Here is a 23,643-nt window from a genome sequence, read left to right as displayed (position 1 = left end):
CGTTCACCTTTTTGCTACTTTGATGGGTGGCTGCCGAGTATTGCAGGTTGCAACACACTTTTCCATACTAAATATAAAGGTGTGAAGAGCTGAGGCAACAAGATTTGTGTAGGACACACTTTGGTTATGTCCATAATTGGTGTGGATAAATTTCAGGTCCTTGTTTATACAAAGCCCACATTTTTCAAGCTTTAAAACCTAGTGCCACATTGCAAATTATTCCTGTGCAGCTTTTTGTTTAATTCTTTTTTCTTTTCTGATCCCGTGGTGAGGTTCTGCTTTTTTTCAAGGTGTCAACAGCGAGTATGCTTTTGTACAGCAAACAGCTGGAGATTTTTTTTCGTTTTGGGTATTTGTCAGAGGGTTTTGTTATTGTCTGTTCTCATCAACCTGCTAGCAGAACAGAAGTGAATAGGGGAAGGCACGGGAGGTACATTTTTTTTTCTTTCCCCTTTCACTTGTGAGATGGTGCAGACCCTGGTACTTGGCTCTTGCTTCCCCCCCTCAGCTGCCGCATTTACAGATTCCGTACTTTTTTTTTTACTCAATATGGCAAAGTTGCCCGCTTTGCCTGGAGACAGATGCCAGAGGGAAGACAAGTTGAACATTCCGTTAGTGACGTGAGGACTTTGAGCTTGGACTTACGGGATTCAGATAGACTTTCAGCTGTGGTTTTGTAGACCCTCGCTAATAATATCTTGTCCTTTTCTTCTCCCTTTACCTAATATAGTGATATCTACCTCATATAGCAAAAGAACTTCAATATACCAGCTTGTGTGTTTTATCCAGTCCACAACTACTGGAGGAGATCACACATTTGGCACTAAATCGTCACTGTTTCGAGCCGTCTTCTCTTGTCTATGAATTCAGGACATGACCACTTGGCATTAAGGTCACTTGTTCTGTTTCTCAGGTGGGATGTAACAAAGTGTACACAAGCACCTCAGATGTGATGACACATGAAAATTTCCATAAGAAGAACACTCAGCTGATTAATGATGGCTTTCAGCGCTTCCGAGCCACCGAGGACTGTGGCACAGTGGAATGCCAGTTCTACGGGCAGAAAACCACTCATTTTCACTGCAGGTAATGCCTATCACAATGTTCACAGGTTTGGGCTGCAGTAGTCACATTGTCAGTGTTGGTGGTCTACATACGTTTAGTCTGCTAGTTATATGGGTCACAGCTTTTTTTTCTCCCCTTAATACAGATAAATAACCAGACAGGTCTTCATTTTGTTTTCAGACGTCCAGGATGCAGCTTTACATTCAAGAATAAGTGTGACATAGAGAAGCACAAGAGTTACCACATAAAAGATGATGCATATGCAAAAGATGGATTCAAGAAGTTCTACAAATATGAGGAATGCAAATACGAGGGATGTGTGTACAGCAAGGCTACCAACCACTTTCACTGTATACGCACTGGATGTGGCTTTACATTCACTTCCACCAGCCAGATGACCTCACATAAACGCAAACACGAGAGGCGACACATCCGTAGCTCAGGGGTGCTCGGCCTCTCATCTTCCCTCATGGGAGGAAAGGACAATGACCTGGAAGAGTCCAGCAATGACGATCTCATTGACTTCTCCGCACTGAGCAGCAAGAACTCCAGTCTGAGTGCCTCCCCTACCAGCCAGCAGTCTTCCGTATCCCTAGTTCCAACCGTGTCTGAAGCACCTTCACCACAAACACATAAATCCACCAGCACCATTCCACCGACGACGAAGATCTCCACTCTTTTATCCCAGACTTTACCTACGAATATGCCCCTGGCTTTAGCCCTGTCAAGCTCAGCACTACCTGCAGGTACTGGGCCATATTTTCCGATCATGAGTGGCCGTGGAAACACCACATTACCTCTTAGTGCAAGTAACATAATGCCTATAGGTGCCCAAGATGCTTCTCCACAGTCTGCTTCAGGGGCCAGTGATCAAAACAGCACTTCCCCAGCTGCTACATCCATCATGGAAAAGATTTCTGCTAGTAAGGGTCTAATTTCTCCAATGATGGCACGGCTGGCAGCAGCAGCACTCAAGCAGTCGCCCTCCCCTGAAGCAGGTGAGCTTTTCTTTCACAACTGCTAATGCTCCGTAATGATTTTCATATATACTGCTGCTTAGAGGAAAGTAATTAATCTCACAAACTAGAATGTAGCTTGAAACTTATTTTCTTAATGGGTTTCCATTACATACAATTATCTGAGGTCAGCCTTTCAGGTGTGTGACATAGCTACCCATAGTCATTATTGTTCACGATATTTACTTATTTCCTGAATTTTGGAACAGGCAATGGTCCAGTGTCGGGTCACCTCAGCATCAAAGCTGATACTTCAGATGCAGAGGGAACGCTACAGAACAGCTCCCAGGAGCACAGCCTGGACCTGAGTCTGAACAGGTGGGAATATTATAAAAATAGCTGAAAATGACAATTCCATTTAATTTTTAAATTGTTTTGAAAAGTAACTTTGACTTAACACTTATGTTCCTCTTGTATAGTAATGAGCCCAACGGTCAAGACACTGTATGCGATCCGCTGCTCCACCCCTCCCTTCTGATTAAGGTAATAGGAGTCAATGTCCATTTTTTAGATATAGAGGCGATCCTGTTGCTTTATGTACAGCTTTGTCCCGAATTTTGGATTTGTTTTTTTCACAGATTTGTCTCACATTTTTACATAATTCCTTTTGGCAGAACCAACACTCAAATGCAGGGAGCTTACCAAGTCTGAAAGCAGATGCGGAGAGCAGCGATTCTGGGGCTGGGGAGTCAACACATTATCTAGGCAAAGTAATGAAAGCCCTTGATCGTGAGAAGAATGCAGAACCTTGGAAGACATACCTGCGCAGGTAACATGCAGCAATCATGTCAAAGTGCAAGCCATAAGAAATGTTTAAACCAGTGCGCTTTATATTAATATCCCCCCGTTTATCCTCAGATTTGACCCAGCTGATGTGTGTGACCATCAGTGCGATTTCCTGCATAAACTGCACTTTCATTGTATTGTGGAGGAATGTGGAGCTCTTTTTAGTACTCAGGATGGAGCCGTTAAACATGCAAAGTAAGTGGTTAAACAAAAACAATCTATCCATGTAGAATCATCCTTTTTGTATTGTCGAAATCTGAACTTTCTAATGTATTTTTCTTTACAGTTTCCACCTTCGGACTGATGTCGGAACAAAAAGCAGCTCAGAAATCTCTTTTACAGGAGACTGTAAGGTTTCCCCGAAGTCAACATCACCTCCTATACCCGGTTCTTTGATACACGGATGTGATATTCCTGCTCCCTGCCTCGCTGCGGTACCATCTACACCAACTCTACTAGCATGGAAACAGCTGGCATCGTCCATACCACAAATCCCTCAAATACCAGCATCGCTTCCCAGTTTAGCTTCATCTCCTATGGCAACAACTTCTCTTGAAAATGCTAAACCTCAAGTCAAACCAGGATTCCTACAGTTCCAGGAGAAGTGAGTTCAATAATAAAAACAGCAGCTTTGAAAGGAAACGGATTTTACCATAAGTTTATGTGATCATATTTTGGGTGTCCGAAAGCATTAGAGCACCTTTGGTACCTACAACTTGGAGTGTCTCGTTGCAGGAAATCATCAGTACCTTTCCCGTGACAAATACGGTTACCATCCTACAACCTTGGTCTAAAATACAGAATATAATTTATCAAATATTTCTGACAGAAATCCAATTTTACTGTTGATACCAACTGCATTTTTCTCTTTTTAATACTTGTTTTGCAGTGATCCCTGCCTGGCCACCGACTGCAAATATGCAAACAAATTTCATTTTCATTGCTTGTTTGGAAACTGCAAGTATGTCTGTAAGACTTCTGGGAAAGCGGAATCCCATTGCCTTGACCACATCAATCCCAACAACAGTTTAGTGAATGTGCGAGACCAGTTTGCGTATTACTCCCTGCAGTGTCTGTGCCCTAACCAGGTGTGTACACGACACAGTACACGTATGAAAACTAAGCCAAACATGACATTTCATTCATCTAATCATCTCGCACCTTTCTTCAATCTGTTTAGCACTGCGAGTTCAGGATGCGGGGACACTACCACTGTTTAAGGCCCAGCTGTTACTTTGTCACCAATATAACCACGAAGCTTCCATGGCACGTTAAAAAGCACGAGAAGGCAGAACGGAGGGCAGCAAATGGCTTCAAATACTTCACCAAGAGAGAAGAATGTGGCAGAATGGGTGGGTATACATAAGGAGGTAAACAGCCTCATACTATGTCTACAAACAGAAGTTTGACCAAATGCCTGAAATGAACCTATCAGCAGGTTTATGAGAAGGGCATAAAATGGCGAGAGACCTTGATTCCAGAATGGAGTCACTTTTATCAATACTTTCCAAAGAATCACTGTGTCTGGTGTAGCGCTAGCCGAGGGGCCGGTTCTCAATATTTATGAGCTTTTATCCTATACTGTGTATAGTGAGACAGCGTGTCATTCAAAGGCTTAGCCCACATCTTAGAAGCAGTGAAAACTTGGCAGCATGTGCATTACACTTGCGTGTCTCAGCTTGTGTTGCAGTTAATAGTTATTTCATGAAAATTACTTCACCAACAAAAGCGTATTCCTCACGGTGGAATCAGTGCCCTCAGATGGGGCAATCACTACTAGTGACAGGTTCGCTTTATCACATTTCTTATTGCCAATATATTCTCTAATGTAGAGTATATGTTTTAGCTTCATTACTCTCAGTAACATAACAGCAACTTGATGTATGGGAAGAGACCCTGAGTCCAGCAATTGGTCACTTGCTGGGCTGCTTGCTATCGTTTGGATCTCTGTATAACCCTCGCCCACACCACGGATTGGCAGCTTTCTATGAACAATCTACATAGGCCAAAAGCTGCCAGTCATTGGTGTGGGAGGGGTTATACAGAGCTTATGAATACAGAGGACTACCTGGCAGCAGGTTTACTAGTCCTCTAGTGTTAATCTGCTGCTGACAAAAAATAAAAACTACAGGAACCTGCTAGAATCTGCCGGTAGTTTAGTTCTTTCATAAAGCTGTGTTCTGGAAACATATCTGCAAAGGGAAATATATCATAGAACTGCTAGAAAAGCAACTGAAGGGCGGACTGTTTTGCTCTGATTTTGATCACTGGAACATGATTATTTTGGAAAATGTTATAAAAAGATACCCAATTTAAAAAGAAAAGTAAAGCAACTCAATAAATTTATAAAGCAACATATGCACTTATAAAAGGTGTTTTCTATCTTTGGGAACTTTTTTTTTTAGTTACCCAAATGCATGTAATTAGGAATTAAAATATTTTTACAATTGGGTTTCATACAGGCTCTTCATTTCCCTGTACATGTTAACCTAGGTGTGGTCACAAATCAGCTGAGAGGAGTTCAGAATAGAACAGATAAGTCCGGGAAGTTCACCTCACATTTTACCCACAAGTCAATCAGGATTTCAGTGTATCTGCCAAGGGGACCATGAATGAAGAAGACAGTCACTATCTGCGCTGTCTGAACCAATTTTCGACAGTATCCAACTTTTTTCAGGCAGGCACAAAAATGTGGTTGACTGCATTTTAGTACCCACCTTAAAATGGTGGGTGCTGCCAAAAATGAGGTCAGACAGAGCAGAAAGTGACACTGTCTGCTTCACTCAAGTCAATGCCCCCTTTTACGGATACAACCGAATCCCGTTTTTCAGGGCTTTAGACCATGTGGCTAACAACGTTATTTTAATGTAACCTAAGAGTTGCATACTTTTCCATCAGAACTATCTCACTGACAGATTCTCGAATAACTCTTTCTGCAGCCACTGTCAATAGAGAGAAAACAGTGTAAAAATGTTAATAAAACCTGAAATTGGAAAAAATAATTTTTAGCCCAATTCAGAAATATTTAAGCAAAAAAAAAAGTCCCCGTTAAAAATATATGATCTTTGATACAAATGTCTTCTAGCCATTGCAATTGCTTTTCGGTCTTATTAATCGCTGGTAATATAGTGCTACATAACTATTGGAACAGTCCTTTGACAACAAAGCTGATGGTTTTAAAATAACAGAAAAAGAACTGGGCAATATTAGTCACCGTGCAGATTGTGTCTCTCGTTTTTCTTGGTTTTCTTGCATAACTAAAACCTTTGCAAACAAACAAAACAGAAGACCTCACCCTGTTAACTCAAAGTATTTACGTCCCAGGTTAATAGTGGCTTGCAGTAACCACGGTGATCAGTATCAACATACACGAGCCAGTGCCGTGTCCTCTTACAGATGTCAAGAGACGGTTCTTGCTCTTATTTGCTCACCTTTTGGAGTTACAGGTGCCGGGCCAGCTTACAAAGTCAGGCAGCGCTGTCATGGTGACTGCAAGTCCTCACCTGCCAAACCCTCCACCTGTTTGTTCTGGTTGCTAGAGAAGCAACGGTCAGAAAATGAGAAGAATGAACAACATATTTTATCATTCTGAACCTGTGAAATGCTGGGCAAGCAGAGTAGATTGGAAAAAAAGTAAAATAATCCAACATCCAGAACGCTGTTTAGATTTCTCTTCCTATTCTATCAATCTATGATATATGTGAAGTATTTAACGTTCCTTCCCTTTTCTTGACAGGGTGTAAATACAATCAGGTGAATAGTCACTTCCACTGCATTCGCGATGGCTGTCAGTTTTCATTCCTCCTTAAGCACCAGATGACCTCACACGCCCGCAAGCACATGAGGAGAATGCTGGGAAAGAATTTTGACCGGGTTCCTGGACAGGTGCATCACGAGAAATACTTCCAGCCTCGTATTTAAACAGTGCGAATCACCAGACACATTGTAACCAGCTGTAGTCTCTTATAGGTGGCATCACATACTCCCATGGGTGGCAGCACAGCCCACAGTCCATCATCTACAGAAAACCCTTCATCGTTCCAGACCACGTCCCAAAACATGATGGACACGGAGACAGATGAGTGCATGGACTACACTGGTTTGGGCAGCCCTGGTGGGATGTCTTCAGAGTCCTCCAACCTTGATCGTAGCTGCTCCAGTACTCCAGTGGGTAATGAAAGTGCAGAACCAGGTAAGAAAGCTAAAATGCTTCATCTTGTCATACTAAGAACTTATATGGCTTCATAAATGTAAGCACACAGTATCAAAATATTTAATGTCATGGTAATCCTCTCCTGACGGTTTATATTAACATTATCTCCCACTCCATTTCACATTGTATCCATATGGTCAAGTATTGTGAGTTCGGATGTCCCTCTTCTGTTGTGTGTTTCATTTCATCTCATGGTTTTCTCTCTTCAGCTTCTCATTTGGTTCATTTTGTTCTGTTTCTTTTTTTTCCTTTCTCTGTTCGGTTTTCCTGCTTCTTCACACTTTCCAGGCTACCTGGTTCCTTCTGCTTCTGATGACGCACTCACCCACAATGCGCCTCCAGCAACGGCTCTGCCTCATGCTTCTTCCTTTCCTCCTGCCTTGGTTCGGCCTCCCCTCTCTTCCCTACCGTTCCTGCTCTCTCCATCCTGTGTCTCATACTCCTTGATCACTGCCAGCCTTGGGGTCAGCAGGGGCATTATGGTGCCAACAAGCAGCGCTCCAACCTTTACACCAGTTATAGCCACTCCAGCTCCAGTCAAAAGTGATGTCCCACTAGTACAGGATGCAGCAGGTACCGTTCAGCTTCTTACAAAACGAAAATACTAATTGCTTTCATTTTTTAAGTTTGCTGCATTTTGTATGATTACATGTAAAATAGGACTATTAAAGAGGACTTATCACTTGCTCAGAAAAATTAAGTTAAATACCTTGTAAAAATACGGGAACGCTGAAATTCAGAATTTGTTGTTCAATTCAGTTACCGTTTAGCATCGCGTTCACATTTGTTGCTTTTGGAGCGCAGCATGTGAAATCTCTATTTGTAGTTCCGCTGGGTGTTTCTTCAGTCTTTTCTGGGGGTATACGCTTTCACCCCTTCCTACCAAACACAGCTCAGCAGCTGAACAAGCAGTTTCAGATGCTGCTTAGCTGCGACTGGCAGCGTTGAGGAACATGCTTCCACAGAAGACTCTGAAGAAATGTCCAGTTGCACTACAGTCATGGCCAAAAATTTTGAGAATGAGACAAATATTAGTTTTTCCAAAGTCTACTGCTTCATTTTTTCTAATGGCAATTTGCATATACTCCTGAATGTCAGAGTGATCAGCTTAACAGCAATTACTGTACTTGCAAAGTCAATATTTGCCCAGAAAATGAACTTTAACCCCCAAAACACATTTCAACATCATTGCAGTCCTGCCTTAAAAGGAGCAGCTAACATCGTTTTAGTGATTGATCCATTAACACAGGTGTGGGTGTTGATGAGGACAGGGCTGGCTATCAATCAGTCATGATTAAGTAAGAATGACATCACTGGACACTTTAAAAGGAGGCTGGTGCTTGGTATCATTGTTTCTCTTCAGTTAACCATGGTTATCGCTAAAGAAACACGTGCAGCCATCATTGCACTGCACAAAAATGGCCTAACAGGGAAGAGTATCGCAGCTACAAAGATTGCACCTCAGTCAACAATCTATCGCATCATCAAGAACTTCAAGGAGAGAGCTTCCATTGTTGTCAAAAAGGCTCCAGGGCGCCCAAGAAAGACCAGCAAGCGCCAGGACCGTATCTTAAAACTGTTTCAGCTGCGGGATCGGACTCCCAGCAGTGCCGAGCTTGCTCAGGAATGGCAGCAGGCTGGTGTGAGTGCTTCTGCACGCACTGTGAGGCGGAGACTCTGAGCAAGGCCTGGTTTCAAGGAGGGCAGCAAAGAAGCCACTTCTCTCCAGAAAAAACATCAGGGACCGACTGATATTTTGCAAAAGGTACAGGGAGTGGACTGCTGAGGACTGGGGCAAAGTCATTTTCTCTGATGAATCCCCTTTTAGATTGTTTGGGACATCTGGAAAACAGCTTATTCGGAGAAGAGGTGAGCGCTACCACCAGTCTTGTCTCATGCCAACTGTAAAGCATCCTGAAACCATTCATGTGTTGGGTTGCTTCTCAGCCAAGGGAATCGGCTCACTCACAGTCTTGCCTAAAAACACAGCCATGAATAAAGAATGGTACCAGAATGTCCTCCAAGAGCAACTTCTCCCAACCGTCCAAGAGCAGTTTGGCGCCCAACAATGCCTTTTCGAGCATGAAGGAGCACCTTGCCATAAAGCAAAGGTGATAACTAAATGGCTCATGGAACAAAACAGAGAGATTTTGGGTTTATGGCCTGGAAACTCCCCGGATCTTAATCCCATTGAGAACTTGTGGTCAATCATCAAGAGACGGGTGGACAAACAAAAACCAACAAATTCTGGCAAAATGCAAGCATTGATTATGCAAGAATGGACTGCTATCAGTCAGGATTTGGTCCAGAAGTTGATTGAGAGCATGCCAGGGAGAATTGCAGAGGTCTTGAAGAAGAAGGGTCAACACTGCAAATATTGACTTGCTGCATTAACTCATTCTAACTGTCAATATCACCTATTGGTGCTCATAATATGATTGCAATTACCGTATATACTCGAGTATAAGCCGAGATTTTCAGCCCAAATTTTTGGGCTGAAAGTGCCCCTCTCGGCTTATACTCGAGTCACAGTCGGCGGCAGGGTCAGCGGGTGAGGGGGAGAGGGAGCTGAGGCATACTTACCTATTCCCGGCGATCCTGACGCTCCCCCTGCCCGTCACACTGTCTTCGGGTGCCGCAGCTCTTCCCCTGTACAGCGGTCACGTGGGACCGCTCATTAAACTTATGAATATGGACTCCACTCCCATAGGGGTGGAGCCGCGTATTCATTTCTCAGTGCCGGTGACCGCTGATAGAGGAAGAGGCTGCGGCACCCGGAGACCAGCTGTCCGGGGGAAGGAGCGGGACGCCGGGAGCAGGTAAGTATCGCATATTTACCTGTCCACGTTCCACACGCCGGGCGCCGCTCCATCTTCCCGGCGTCTCTCCGCACTGACTGTGCAGGTCAGAGGGCGCGATGACGCCGGGACGGGACGCTGGGGAGCTGCAAGCAAGAGAGGGGAGTATGTGTTTTTTTTTATTGCAGCAGCAGCACCAGCGTTATGTATGGCACAGATTTATGTGGAGCATCTATGGGGCCTAACTGAACGCTGCAGAGCATATAGGGCACAGCTATATAAGGAGCATCTATGGGGCCATAATGAACGGTGCAGAGCATATATGGCACAGATTTATGTGGAGCATCTATGGGGCCAAACTGAACGCTGCAGAGCATATAGGGTACAGCTATATAAGGAGCATCTATGGGGCCAAACTGAACGGTGCAGAGCATATATGGCACAGCTTTATACGGAGCATCTATGGGGCCATAATGAACGGTGCAGAGCATATATGGCACAGCTTTATAAGGAGCATCTATGGGGCCATAATGAACGCTGCAGAGCATATATGGCACAGCTTTATAATGAGCATCTATGGGGCCAAACTGAACGCTGCAGAGCATATAGGGCACAGCTATACAAGGAGTATCTATGGGGGCAAACTGAACGGTGCAGAGCATATAGGGCACAGCTTTATAAGGAGCATCTATGGGGCCATAATGAACGGTGCAGAGCATATATGGCACAGCTTTATAAGGAGCATCTATGGGGCCAAACTGAACGGTGCAGAGCATATATGGCACAGCTTTATAAGGAGCATCTATGGGGCCATAATGAACGGTGCAGAGCATATATGGCACAGCTTTATAAGGAGCATCTATGGGGCCATAATGAACGCTGCAGAGCATACATGGCACAGCTTTTTAAGGAGCATCTATGGGGCCAAACTGAACGGTGCAGAGCATATATGGCACAGCTTTATAAGGAGCATCTATGGGGCCATAATGAACGGTGCAGAGCATATATGGCACAGCTTTATAAGGAGCATCTATGGGGCCAAACTGAACGGTGCAGAGCATATATGGCACAGCTTTATAAGGAGCATCTATGGGGCCAAACTGAACGGTGCAGAGCATATATGGCACAGCTTTATAAGGAGCATCTATGGGGCCATAATGAACGGTGCAGAGCATATAGGGAACAGATTTATAATGAGCATCTATGGGGCCAAACTGAACGGTGCAGAGCATATAGGGCACAGCTTTATATGGAGCATCTATGGGGCCAAACTAAACGGTGCAGAGCATATAGGGCACAGCTTTATATGGAGCATCTATGGTGCCAAACTGAACGGTGCAGAGCATATAGGGCACAGCTTTATAAGGAGCATCTATGGGGCCATAATGAACGCTGCAGAGCATATAGGGCACAGCTTTATAATGAGCATCTATGGGGCCATAATGAACGCTGCAGAGCATATAGGGCACAGCTATATAAGGAGCATCTATGGGGCCAAACTGAATGGTGCAGAACATATAGGGAACAGCTTTATAATGAGCATCTATGGGGCCAAACTGAACGGTGCAGAGCATATATGGCACAGCTTTATAAGGAGCATCTATGGGGCCATAATGAACAGTGCAGAGCATACAGGTCCTTCTCAAAAAATTAGCATATAGTGTTAAATTTCATTATTTACCATAATGTAATGATTACAATTAAACTTTCATATATTATAGATTCATTAGCCACCAACTGAAATTTGTCAGGTCTTTTATTGTTTTAATACTGATGATTTTGGCATACAACTCCTGATAACCCAAAAAACCTGTCTCAATAAATTAGCATATTTCAACCGGCCAATCAAATAAAAGTGTTTTTTAATAACAAAAAAACTATCAAATAATAATGTTCAGTTATGCATTCAATACTTGGTCGGGAATCCTTTGGCAGAAATGACTGCTTCAATGCGGCGTGGCATGGAGGCAATCAGCCTGTGACACTGCTGAGATGTTATGGAGGCCCAGGATGCTTCAATAGCGGCCTTAAGCTCATCCAGAGTGTTGGGTCTTGCGTCTCTCAACTTTCTCTTCACAATATCCCACAGATTCTCTATGGGGTTCAGGTCAGGAGAGTTGGCAGGCCAATTGAGCACAGTAATACCATGGTCAGTAAACCATTTACCAGTGGTTTTGGCACTGTGAGCAGGTGCCAGGTCGTGCTGAAAAATGAAATCTTCATCTCCATAAAGCATTTCAGCCGATGGAAGCATGAAGTGCTCCAAAATCTCCTGATAGCTAGCTGCATTGACCCTGCCCTTGATGAAACACAGTGGACCAACACCAGCAGCTGACATGGCACCCCACACCATCACTGACTGTGGGTACTTGACACTGGACTTCAGGCATTTTGGCATTTCCTTCTCCCCAGTCTTCCTCCAGACTCTGGCACCTTGATTTCCGAATGACATGCAAAATTTGCTTTCATCAGAAAAAAGTACTTGGGACCACTTAGCAACAGTCCATTGCTGCTTCTCTGTAGCCCAGGTCAGGCGATTCTGCCGCTGTTTATGGTTCAAAAGTGGCTTTACCTGGGGAATGCGGCACCTGTAGCCCATTTCCTGCACACGCCTGTGCACGGTGGCTCTGGATGTTTCCACACCAGACTCAGTCCACAATCTTCCTCAGGGTCCGGTCACCTCTTCTCGTTGTACAGCGTTTTCTGCCACATTGTTTCCTTCCAACAGACTTACCATTGAGGTGCCTTGATACAGCACTCTGGGAACAGCCTATTTGTTGAGAAATTTCTTTCTGGGTCTTACCCTCTTGCTTGAGGGTGTCAATGATGGCCTTCTTGACATCTGTCAGGTCGCTAGTCTTACCCATGATGGGGGTTTTGAGTAATGAACCAGGCAGGGAGTTTTTAAAAGCCTCAGGTATCTTTTGCATGTGTTTAGAGTTAATTAGTTGATTCAGAAGATTAGGGTAATAGGTCGTTTAGAGAACCTTTTCTTGATATGCTAATTTATTGAGACAGGTTTTTTGGGTTTTCAGGAGTTGTATGCCAAAATCATCAGTATTAAAACAATAAAAGACCTGACAAATTTCAGTTGGTGGATAATGAATCTATAATATATGAAAGTTTAATTGTAATCATTACATTATGGTAAATAATGAAATTTAACACTATATGCTAATTTTTTGAGAAGGACCTGTATATGGCACAGCTTTTTAAGGAGCATCTATGGGGCCAAACTGAACGCTGCAGAGCATATAGGGCACAGCTATACAAGGAGTATCTATGGGGGCAAACTGAACGGTGCAGAGCATATAGGGCACAGCTTTATAAGGAGCATCTATGGGGCCATAATGAACGGTGCAGAGCATATATGGCACAGCTTTATAAGGAGCATCTATGGGGCCAAACTGAACGGTGCAGAGCATATATGGCACAGCTTTATAAGGAGCATCTATGGGGCCATAATGAACGGTGCAGAGCATATATGGCACAGCTTTATAAGGAGCATCTATGGGGCCATAATGAACGCTGCAGAGCATATATGGCACAGCTTTTTAAGGAGCATCTATGGGGCCAAACTGAACGGTGCAGAGCATATATGGCACAGCTTTATAAGGAGCATCTATGGGGCCATAATGAACGGTGCAGAGCATATATGGCACAGCTTTATAAGGAGCATCTATGGGGCCAAACTGAACGGTGCAGAGCATATATGGCACAGCTTTATAAGGAGCATCTATGGGGCCAAACTGAACGGTGCAGAGCATATATGGCACAGCTTTATAAGGAGCATCTATGGGGCCATAATGAACGGTGCAGAGCATATAGGGAACAGATTTATAATGAGCATCTATGGGGCCAAACTGAACGGTGCAGAGCATATATGGCACAGCTTTATAAGGAGCATCTATGGGGCCATAATGAACGGTGCAGAGCATATAGGGAACAGATTTATAATGAGCATCTATGGGGCCAAACTGAACGGTGCAGAGCATATAGGGCACAGCTTTATATGGAGCATCTATGGTGCCAAACTAAACGGTGCAGAGCATATAGGGCACAGCTTTATAAGGAGCATCTATGGGGCCATAATGAACGCTGCAGAGCATATAGGGCACAGCTTTATAATGAGCATCTATGGGGCCATAATGAACGCTGCAGAGCATATAGGGCACAGCTATATAAGGAGCATCTATGGGGCCAAACTGAATGGTGCAGAACATATAGGGAACAGCTTTATAATGAGCATCTATGGGGCCAAACTGAACGGTGCAGAGCATATATGGCACAGCTTTATAAGGAGCATCTATGGGGCCATAATGAACAGTGCAGAGCATATATGGCACAGCTTTATATGGAGCATCTATAGGGCCATAATGAACGGTGCAGAGCATTGTATATGTGGCACAGCTTTATATGGAGCATCTATGGGGCCATAATGAACGGTGCAGAGCATTCTATATGGCACAGCTATATATGGATAATATATGGGGCAATAATCAATGGTATGGAGCATTATATATGGCACAGCTTTATATGGAGCATCTATGGGGCAATAATGAATGGTATGGAGCATCTATTTTTATTTTTGACATTCACCGGTAGCTGCTGCATTTTCCACCCTAGGCTTATACTCGAGTCAATAAGTTTTCCCAGTTTTTTGTGGCAAAATTAGGGGGGTCGGCTTATACTCGGGTCGGCTTATACTCGAGTATATACGGTATATTTCTGTATGTGATATAAACATCAGACAAACACTAATAAAAACCAGAGGGCAGCAGATCATGTGAAAATATAATTTTGGTGTCATTCTCAACAATTTTGGCCATGACTGTACTATCAGAAATTTCACTTACTGCGCTCCAAAAGCAACAAATGTGAATATCTCTGCAATGGAGCGACGCAGCACAAAACAGAAAAAAGAGGCAGAATCAAGGAAGCTCAGAGATTTTTTTTTTCCAAAGCCATTTCACTCAATTTTTTGGAGCAGTGATCAATGTTTCTCTTTAAATGAGTCCAATACTAATTTCTATATTGAAATCAGGCCCAGGGTGGTATAAAAATAATGGCTATTCACCTATTGGATCCCTGTCAGTCTTTCTAATGTCCTCCATTGGATCCACATAATGTTGCTACTGATTGACTGCAGGACTCACCACAGCCAGTCACAGCACTGATAATGTCCAAGTGATAAAACCTTCATTATAAGTAAACAATAGCACACTACATAAGTTATACATTGCTGAATTCAGTGTTTTAACTCCTAGCTCATGCTGTCTTCAGATTACATATCAAAAACCTGCTGACAGATTCCGTTTGAAAGTGCTTATGTAATGTGGCACAATGTGAGCTTATAGCTACTTACTCCATAGTACATTTCCAGCCATTTCTTTGATATATCCATGTCAAAACATGGACAATGTTGTAAAATGCCTTCAGGTTGATATGATTTTTATATGACTAGTTATTTCCACCCTTTAGAGGCTGTACCTGCATATGTAAATCATCAGTGGAGGTAGGATACATTTCCAGGCCTTGGGGCTGCAGCTGGTTTAATAAACATCTTTCCTGACATTCAGATTTACAATATTACAACCACAAACATGGCGCACATTAGAAAATGATTAATAGGATGTATCTGCCCCAGAGAGCAAAACTAAGCAAAAAATATGGTCTTTGTGCATACCGTAAAATATTATGCTAACATAGTAATTGCTGAAACGCAATTACATTTTTGGCCAAGAGTTAAGCAAATATATGCTCATGGTGTTACATGCAAATCAATGCATAAGTTGGGCAGCAGGGGGGTATGGTCACAGGGAAGTGTCTTGTCACTGCTGCCCTGACCTCAGCTTCTGTATAGCAGTATGACGAACAGCAGAGCCAGCACCCACTAGCATATGGCTTTACCATAAAAGTCTTTCCACTGTAATACACCTTAAACCTTCAGATGTTTCCACATACCTTTTATACTATTGCTAATTTCACAAGTCTTTCATGTTGATGTTGCAAGTGTTTGATTGCAGTTAGTGCTAGTAAAAGGGATACTAGTAATTAAGCAAAATGTTTAACACGTCTGTATCCTATACCTCATATAACCATCCAAAGTAACAATAATATGTAAAATCTACAATGCTACATGTGCTCTCCCTTTATACGTAATATCACAATGGTGGATATTTTTCCCTGCAGGAAACACCATCACTATGCCAACTGCTTCTGGAGCCAAAAAGAGATTCTGGATCATTGAGGATATGTCTCCTTTTGGCAAGAGGCGGAAGACGGCTTCATCACGCAAAATGCTGGATGAAGGGATGATGTTGGAAGGATTCAGACGTTACGACCTGTATGAAGATTGTAAGGATACAGCGTGCCAGTTTTCCCTGAAGGTCACTCACTACCACTGCACCAGAGAAAACTGTGGTTACAAGTTCTGTGGACGAACCCACATGTATAAGCATGCACAGCACCACGACCGAGTGGACAACCTCGTTCTTGATGATTTTAAGCGTTTCAAATCCTCCCTTAGCTGCAACTTCCCTGACTGCCAGTTCTCTGGCAATAGCACACATTTTCACTGCTTGCGTTGTGGGTTCCGCTGTACCGACAGCACGAAAGTGACCGCTCACCGTAAGCACCATGGAAAGCAGGATGTCATCACTGCGGCAGGCTTCTGTCAATTTAGTTCCAGCGTTGACTGCGAGGTGCCTGAATGCAAGTACAAGTTAAAGTGCTCACACTTTCATTGCACTTATCCCAGCTGCAAGCACACTGTGGTGGGAATGTCTCAAATGGACTCACACAAGCGTAAGCATGAGAAACAGGAAAGGGGGGAACTACCTTCAGTGTCTCCTGGGCCAGAGGGGTCAACCCAATGTAGTGCTGACTATGACCTCCAAAATCAAGCAGTGAATTTGGACAGCTCCCTAAACTTGAGCACAGACACTCACAACTCTCTTCTGTTCCTGCAAAATGCTGCAGGGGTGGGCCTAAATGACTCCCTCGACCTTAGCAAGAAACCACAGGATGGTGCTGAGAGTCTACATAGGGGTAACACTCAGATGACCACTTGTGGGGATGTTGATGATGACATGTCTCAGGATGAGGAAGACGAGGATGATGAAGAGGAGGATGAAGAAATTAATGAAGATGATGAGGAAGATCTGAACACAGATTCTGATGATTCCTTGCCCGATGGTGAATGTTTATCACGGAAAGATAAAGAAAGTGCTGGGGATTCCACAAACCACTGTGATACCTCCAAAACTCCAATGAACCTCCAAACATCCATCTAACTTCACTTAGAACTGAATGTTTTATAAAGTACCCCCCTTTGAGGGCTTTACTCTACTCTCTTCACCCATAACCCCTTCTGCCAAAAAAGGAAAAAAAAAGTTTTAAAAGAAAAAAAAAAAAAAAGACTCAAAGAACAAGTGAAGGAATAGGAACCTTAATAAAAGCAGCTTCTGCAACATTGGACTCAACCAAGTCATCAGTTACATAGGACTCAAGGGGGCATTTCTGCTATTCTGGCCTCCTCCGTTAAGATCCACTCACACTGGTGCTTGAGAGCAGTAGGACAAAGGACATCAAATTTGACTCCTTGAGATATGAAGTCCTTGTATTACATCATTCATGGATGGGTAAGAGGCGGGTGGAGGGAGAGAAGTACTTTTACTCCTTTTCCTAAAATAGGGGAAGTTCCGATATAGTTATGGCAAGGGAGGAGGTCAGATGGGCTGGGTTGGTGGGTATTTATTGACTAGCATTATCGGGCGCCCTGTGACGAGGCTCTCTCTCCTGTTCTTCCAGTTTCTCTCTGGGCTGTTCCCAGGAAGCTATTTGTTTTATTTTATAAATATTTATATAGAAAACTTTCCTCTGCACCAATTGCTATAGTTTATTTATTTATTTTGGCATTTTTTGGTATAATAATAATAATGAGACTTTTCTTACAAGAACAGCCAGGAGAACCTCACATCTGTAGAGGAGGCCTTCTACCCAATAGGACATGCTGTTACTGCTTGTGAAAAAGATTGGAAATATTAGTGTGTGGAAAATTACATCAAAGAAGGAAGGATTCCTGTAGCACATCCTGGAGACAGCTCCGTATCACTGCTCAGGGGCCAGCAAGGGCCACAGCTCAATTGTAGCACCCTCTGACAGCAAGACCAGTGACCTTGATAGAAAACTGTTTTGAGCAGTCACATTGAGGGTTAGAGAATACACCACTGACCAAGCACAGGATGTCCCCTCTCTCTCAGGTAGGAAACTATTCAGTAAATAAACTCATTCATTAGGGCAAGTGCAGATGGATTGTTTTGAATTAAAAATAAAAATGTCTTTGCACTTAATAAAACACTCTGCTTCCCTGTATCTGTCACTAGGTCAGGTGTTTTAGGCCCTTTATCCAGATTCAACAAAGTTGTATGGGAAAGGATGCAGTACAAAAGTGTTGAATTGATGAGGTGAATCTCTGATCAAGATTGTGTGTTCTGTGAATCAGCAAGATGCAATTATACATGCATTGTATTGAAAACACTAAAGGCCTTCTCTCTCTAAGAGACAGGTGATACAGGCCCTAACCACCGAATTGAATCCTTTAATAATTATTTGTATTCACCCCTAAAAGTAGACTGTAAAAAGATTAGGTGGGGAACGCCTCAAAGTGTTTGCAACAAGCGGTGTTGGAGCAACATATTCATGCTGATTAAAAAAAAATAAATAAATGAAAAAGTTGTACAGTATTTTTTTCTGTAAAGGTTATATATAGAACAAAAAGTAAAAAAAAAAAATTAAAGTAAGCTTGCATATGGTGGCTGGTGGAGTGTCTTACCATCATCAGATGTCAGACATCAGCTCCCAGAACCTGCTCGAATGCCTTTTTCTTTTTTTTTTTTTTAAAAAAAAAAGCTTCTGATTTCTCGAAGTTTGACTTCACTTTAGCACTGAAAAGCGTGATTCCGACTTTTAACTTGAATTTTATAAAAAAAAAAAAAAAAACCTAAATAATTTTTGGATGATATGGAGGATTGTAATCTTCAGATCTTTAATATAAGTTTGTAGTTAAATATTTAATTTTATTGGTTTCTCCCTCAATCAGTTGTGTGCTCCTCCCATTACATTTTTTTTAATATTATTATTATTGTAATTATCTGTGAGATGAGTTTTGGGAAATTAGCGCCTCTCGACTTTCTGCAGCTGAGTTGACCCCCACTGTGTTGTTCAAACATCAACATCTCAAAGTCAAGGTTAATAGTATGAAAACATACTATTTGTACTTTGTAGCTGAGATCCTTTTTTTTCAGATACAGTGAGGACAGGAAAAATAAATAACCCAGTGTATCTGAAATGTTTCGTTTTGCGTGTAAACATCACTTGGACCTACAAAATCATCAGGGATAGAATAAAATGGAGACTTTCTGTCCATACAAAAACTACTAAGGACACTAAAATTTCTAGAATCCAAATACATCTCCCCACAAAAATAATTGTACTCAATGTAGTAAAAAAAGAAAAGGGGAATAAAATGAATAAAAAATATTAAATTGATGAAAGATCAGGTTAAAGATTTTCGTTAACCTGATATTGCACAGTAGGACATAAGCCATCTCCAAATCATCTGCAAAATTTTATGTATTTTTTTTTTCTGTGGAAGCAAAACTAAGGTCACCCTGGCTAATGACAGTTTACTATCTATATCTGGATACTTTATGTGTATATTGATATAGGTATAAGCATGTGTACATTTGTATATAATGGGGTATGTGATAGATATATGTTATATATGTATTACATACAGATATATACTGTAACATTATTATTATTAATAAGCCAGGTAAGAATGAGTTCTTCTAAATACTTGAATTGGACTTTCCCGCATTGATAAGAACTGAATATTTTTCCACTTGAATTTAGTGCTGTTAGAAATTTAATATATGTGTTTATTTATTTGATTTTTTTTTTTTTGCATGACTGATGCAAGGTTTGACATTTTCACTCAATAAAAACTGGAAAAAAAAAATAGACCATTTGTGTCAGTTGTCTTTATGCAAATTATTTTAGGAAATCCACCATCAATCGCCTCAGTTCAATATATAGGACAGGAGGAAGAACTCCCGGCGTAGCCATTAAATGGAAGTTGAGATGCAATTCTGACCAGTGTCTCTTTATGAGGTAATAACTCAGGAACGCTTCAACGGATCCTAGCGGTTCTGAGATTGTTTTTTCGTGACATATTGGGCTTCATGTTAGTGGTAAATTTAGGTCGATAATTTCTGCGTTTATTTGTGAAAAAAACGGAAATTTGGAAAAAATTGGGAAAATTTCGCAATTTTCACATTTTGAATTTTTATTCTGTTAAACCAGAGTTATGTGACACAAAATAGTTAATAAATAACATTTCCCACATGTCTACTTTACATCAGCACAATTTTGGAAACCAAATTTTTTTTTGATAGGAAGTTATAAGGGTTAAAATTTGATTTCTAATTTTTACAACAAAATTTAACCATTTTTTTTTAGGGACCACCTCACATTTGAAGTCAGTTTGAGGGTTCTATATGGCTGAAAATACCCAAAAGTGACACCATTCTAAAAACTGCACCCCTCAAGGTGCTCAAAACCACATTCAATAAGTTTATTAACTCTTCAGGTGTTTCACAGCAGCAGAAGCAACATGGAAGGAAAAAATGAACATTTAACTTTTTAGTCACAAAAATGATCTTTTAGCAACAATTTTTTTTATTTTCCCAAGGATAAAAGGAGAAACTGGACCACGAAAGTTGTTGTCCAATTTGTCCTGAGTACGCCAATACCTCATATATGGGGGGGAACCACTGTTTGGGCGCACGGCAGGGCTCGGAAGGGAAGGAGCGCCATTTGACTTTTTGAATGAAAAATTGGCACCAATCTTTAGCGGACACCATGTCGCGTTTGGAGAGCCCCTGTGTGCTTAAAGGGAACCTGTCACCCCCCCCCCCCCCCCCAGTCATTTCAAACTAAAAGAGCCACCTTGTGCAGCAGTAATGCTGCATTCTGACAAGGTGGCTCTTTTAGGTCTGGGTGCTGTAACTAGAGAAATAATCAGTTTTATAATTTGTCCCAAATACCTGGTCCTCAGTCAAGTAGGCCGGCGTTTCCCCCCTAATTCAGACAGCACACAGCTGTCACTCACATCTTCTTGGCGCCGGGAGCCGCCTCCTCACCACTGTTTTCAAAAGTAGCCTGCGCTCTTATCCCCTGCCTGGTGCAGGCGCAGTGAGCGCTGGCCGTCTTTCCTCATATGCAGTCCAGCTGACTGCGCCTGCGCGGCCGCCCTGCCTGTGAATCCCAGCCCCGCAATGTGAATAAATCATAAATCACCATGTCGTGTTTGGAGAGCCCCTGTGTGCCTAAACTTTGGAGATCCCCCACAAGTGACCCCATTTTGGATACTAGACCCCCCAAGGAACTTATCTAGATGCATAGTGAGCACTTTAAACCCCCAGGTGCTTTACAGAAGTTTGATACAGGAAAGAAATATATCTTGGTACCGTGTTAGCCAGTAGATAGAAAAGTACATTAACTAAGGAACTTGCCCATCAGACCATGTGGGGTCATCACAACAGAGACCCTAATCATAGGACAATAAAACAATCCTTATCTAAGAATTGGCCCAATATTTATGGACGTAACTGTTTATCACCCATGGTAATTCTGCTTCATGTCACCTGGCTTATCCATGGTTTTTTTCCCCTCTTTTTTTTTTTCTCTATACTATGTTGTGCATAAATATGTGATTCTTCAGAATTTGTTTTAGTCTTTGCCTGATGAAGAGACGTATGTAGTCTCGAAAGCTTGCAATTTGTTACCATCTTTTCAGTTAGCCATTAAAAGGTATCAACCACTGAGGACTCTTAATTCTAAATATTTTACAGAAGTTTATAACGCAGAGCCGTGAAAATAAAAAATAATTTTTCTTTCCTCAAAAATGATTTTTTAGCCCAGAATTTTTTATTTTCCCAAGGGTAACAGGAGAAATTGGACCCCAAATGTTGTTGTCCAGTTTGTCCTGAGTACGCTGATACCCCATATGTGGGGGTAAACCACTGTTTAGGCGCACGGCAGGGCTCGGAAGGGAAGGCACGCCATTTGTCTTTTTGAATGGAAAATTAGCTCCAATCATTAGCGAACACCATGTCGCGTTTGGAGAGACCCTGTGTGCCTAAACATTGGAGCTCCCCCACAAGTGACCCCATTTTGGAAACTAGACCCCCAAAGGAACTTATCTAGATGTGTGGTGAGCACTTTGAACCCCCAAGTGCTTCACAGAAGTTTATAACGCAGAGCTGTGAAAATAAAAAATAATTTTTCTTTCCTCAAAAATAATTTTTTAGCATTTTTTATTTTCCCAAGGGTTACAGGAGAAATTGGACTCCAAAAGTTGTTGTCCAGTTTCTCCTGAGTACGCTGGTACCCCATATGTGGGGGTAAACCACTGTTTGGGCAAACGTCGGGGCTCGGAAGGGAGAGAGCACCATTTGACTTTTTCAACGCAAGATTGGCTGGAATCAATGGTGGCGCCATGTCGCGTTTGGAGACCCCCTGATGTGCCTAAACAGTGGAAACCCCTCAATTCTAACTCCAACACTAACCCCAACACACCCATTTGCCGCGGATTTCCAGTGTTTTTTGTGTGGATTTCACCTGCGGATTCCTATTATGGAGCAGGTGTAAAACGCTGCGGAATCCGCACAAAGAATTGACATGCTGCGGAAAATACAACGCAGCGTTTCCGCGCTGTATTCTCCGCACCATGGGCACAGCGGATTTGGTTTTCCATAGGATTACGTGGTACTGTAAACGTGATGGAAAACTGCTACGAATCCGCAGCGACCAATCCACTGCGGATCCGCAGCCAAATCCGCACCATGTGCACATAGCCTAATTCTAACCCTAATTCCAACCCTAGCCCTAATTCTAACCCTAATTCTAACCCTATCCCCAAGTGCAACCCTATCCCCGAGTGCAACCCTATCCCCGAGTGCAACCCTATCCCCAAGTGCAACCCTATCCCCAAGTGCAACCCTATCCCCAAGTGCAACCCTATCCCCAAGTGCAACCCTATCCCCAAGTGCAACCCTAACCCTAAGTGCCACCCTAACCCTAACCCTAATAGAAAAACAAAAATAAATATATTTTCTGTATTTTATTATTGTCCCTACCTATGGGGGTGATAAAGGTGGGGGTTTATTTACTATTTTTTTTATTTTGATCGCTGTGATATCACAGCGATCAAAATGTACAGGGAACGAATCTGTCGGCCAGCAAATTCGGCGGGCATACTGCGCATGCGCCCACCATTTTCCAAGATGGCGGCGCCAATGCGAGAAGACCGAGGACACCGGGAGGGACACTGGGACTAGTTAAGTATGGGGGGGTGGGATCAGACAGCGGGGAGTGGAGGGGAGGGTCGGAGGGGAGAGGAAGTCGCTTAGGACAGGACGGAGGGGTACGGAACACTGACGGCGGCTGCAGATCGCCGCCGTCAGTCGGTGGGGGGGCCAGATCGGGGTCTCCAGCCATGGCCGATGCTATTGCAGCATCGGCCATGGCTGGATTGTAATATTTAGTAAAATTTGAAAAATAATTTGAAAAGTTTTGGAATTTCCACTTTTAAACACTAGGGGGAGCAGCTGATGAAATTTCAGAAAAACCTAGTGTACAAATAGCTCACATTACAGCACTGCAGTAATTATGGGCGGAGTCTGCTGACGTGTGTGAT

At 42.6% G+C, this 23,643-nt stretch overlaps 2 protein-coding genes across 17 annotated transcripts in view; one reads left to right on the top strand and one right to left on the bottom strand.

Annotated features, from left to right (window-relative positions):
- The window catches only part of CASZ1 (castor zinc finger 1), a 274,404-nt gene extending 254,199 nt beyond the window's left edge, over nt 1-20,205 (top strand). For 3 of the 5 annotated variants that reach the window (XM_077249665.1, XM_077249666.1, XM_077249664.1), the window contains 13 exons: nt 914-1,086; nt 1,246-2,063; nt 2,291-2,399; nt 2,501-2,564; nt 2,696-2,850; nt 2,940-3,062; nt 3,154-3,471; nt 3,757-3,955; nt 4,048-4,219; nt 6,604-6,752; nt 6,837-7,059; nt 7,369-7,653; nt 16,071-20,205. In XM_077249665.1, the coding sequence (XP_077105780.1) occupies nt 914-1,086; nt 1,246-2,063; nt 2,291-2,399; nt 2,501-2,564; nt 2,696-2,850; nt 2,940-3,062; nt 3,154-3,471; nt 3,757-3,955; nt 4,048-4,219; nt 6,604-6,752; nt 6,837-7,059; nt 7,369-7,653; nt 16,071-17,173 (3,891 nt within the window). In that variant the 3' untranslated portion in view covers nt 17,174-20,205. The remainder of the gene's footprint in view (nt 1-913; nt 1,087-1,245; nt 2,064-2,290; nt 2,400-2,500; nt 2,565-2,695; nt 2,851-2,939; nt 3,063-3,153; nt 3,472-3,756; nt 3,956-4,047; nt 4,220-6,603; nt 6,753-6,836; nt 7,060-7,368; nt 7,654-16,070) is intronic. The other 2 variants (XM_077249667.1, XM_077249668.1) reach the window with 2 other exon arrangements.
- Nucleotides 1-23,643, bottom strand: part of LOC143764254 (uncharacterized) — a 201,317-nt gene that overhangs the window by 112,310 nt on the left and 65,364 nt on the right. The window lies entirely within an intron of this gene.

Source organism: Ranitomeya variabilis, chromosome 4 (genome assembly GCF_051348905.1).
Source record: "Ranitomeya variabilis isolate aRanVar5 chromosome 4, aRanVar5.hap1, whole genome shotgun sequence".
Lineage (NCBI taxonomy): Eukaryota > Metazoa > Chordata > Amphibia > Anura > Dendrobatidae > Ranitomeya > Ranitomeya variabilis.
The sequence above is the reverse complement of the archived record's forward strand: the minus strand, read 5'-3'. Positions and strand labels throughout refer to the sequence as shown.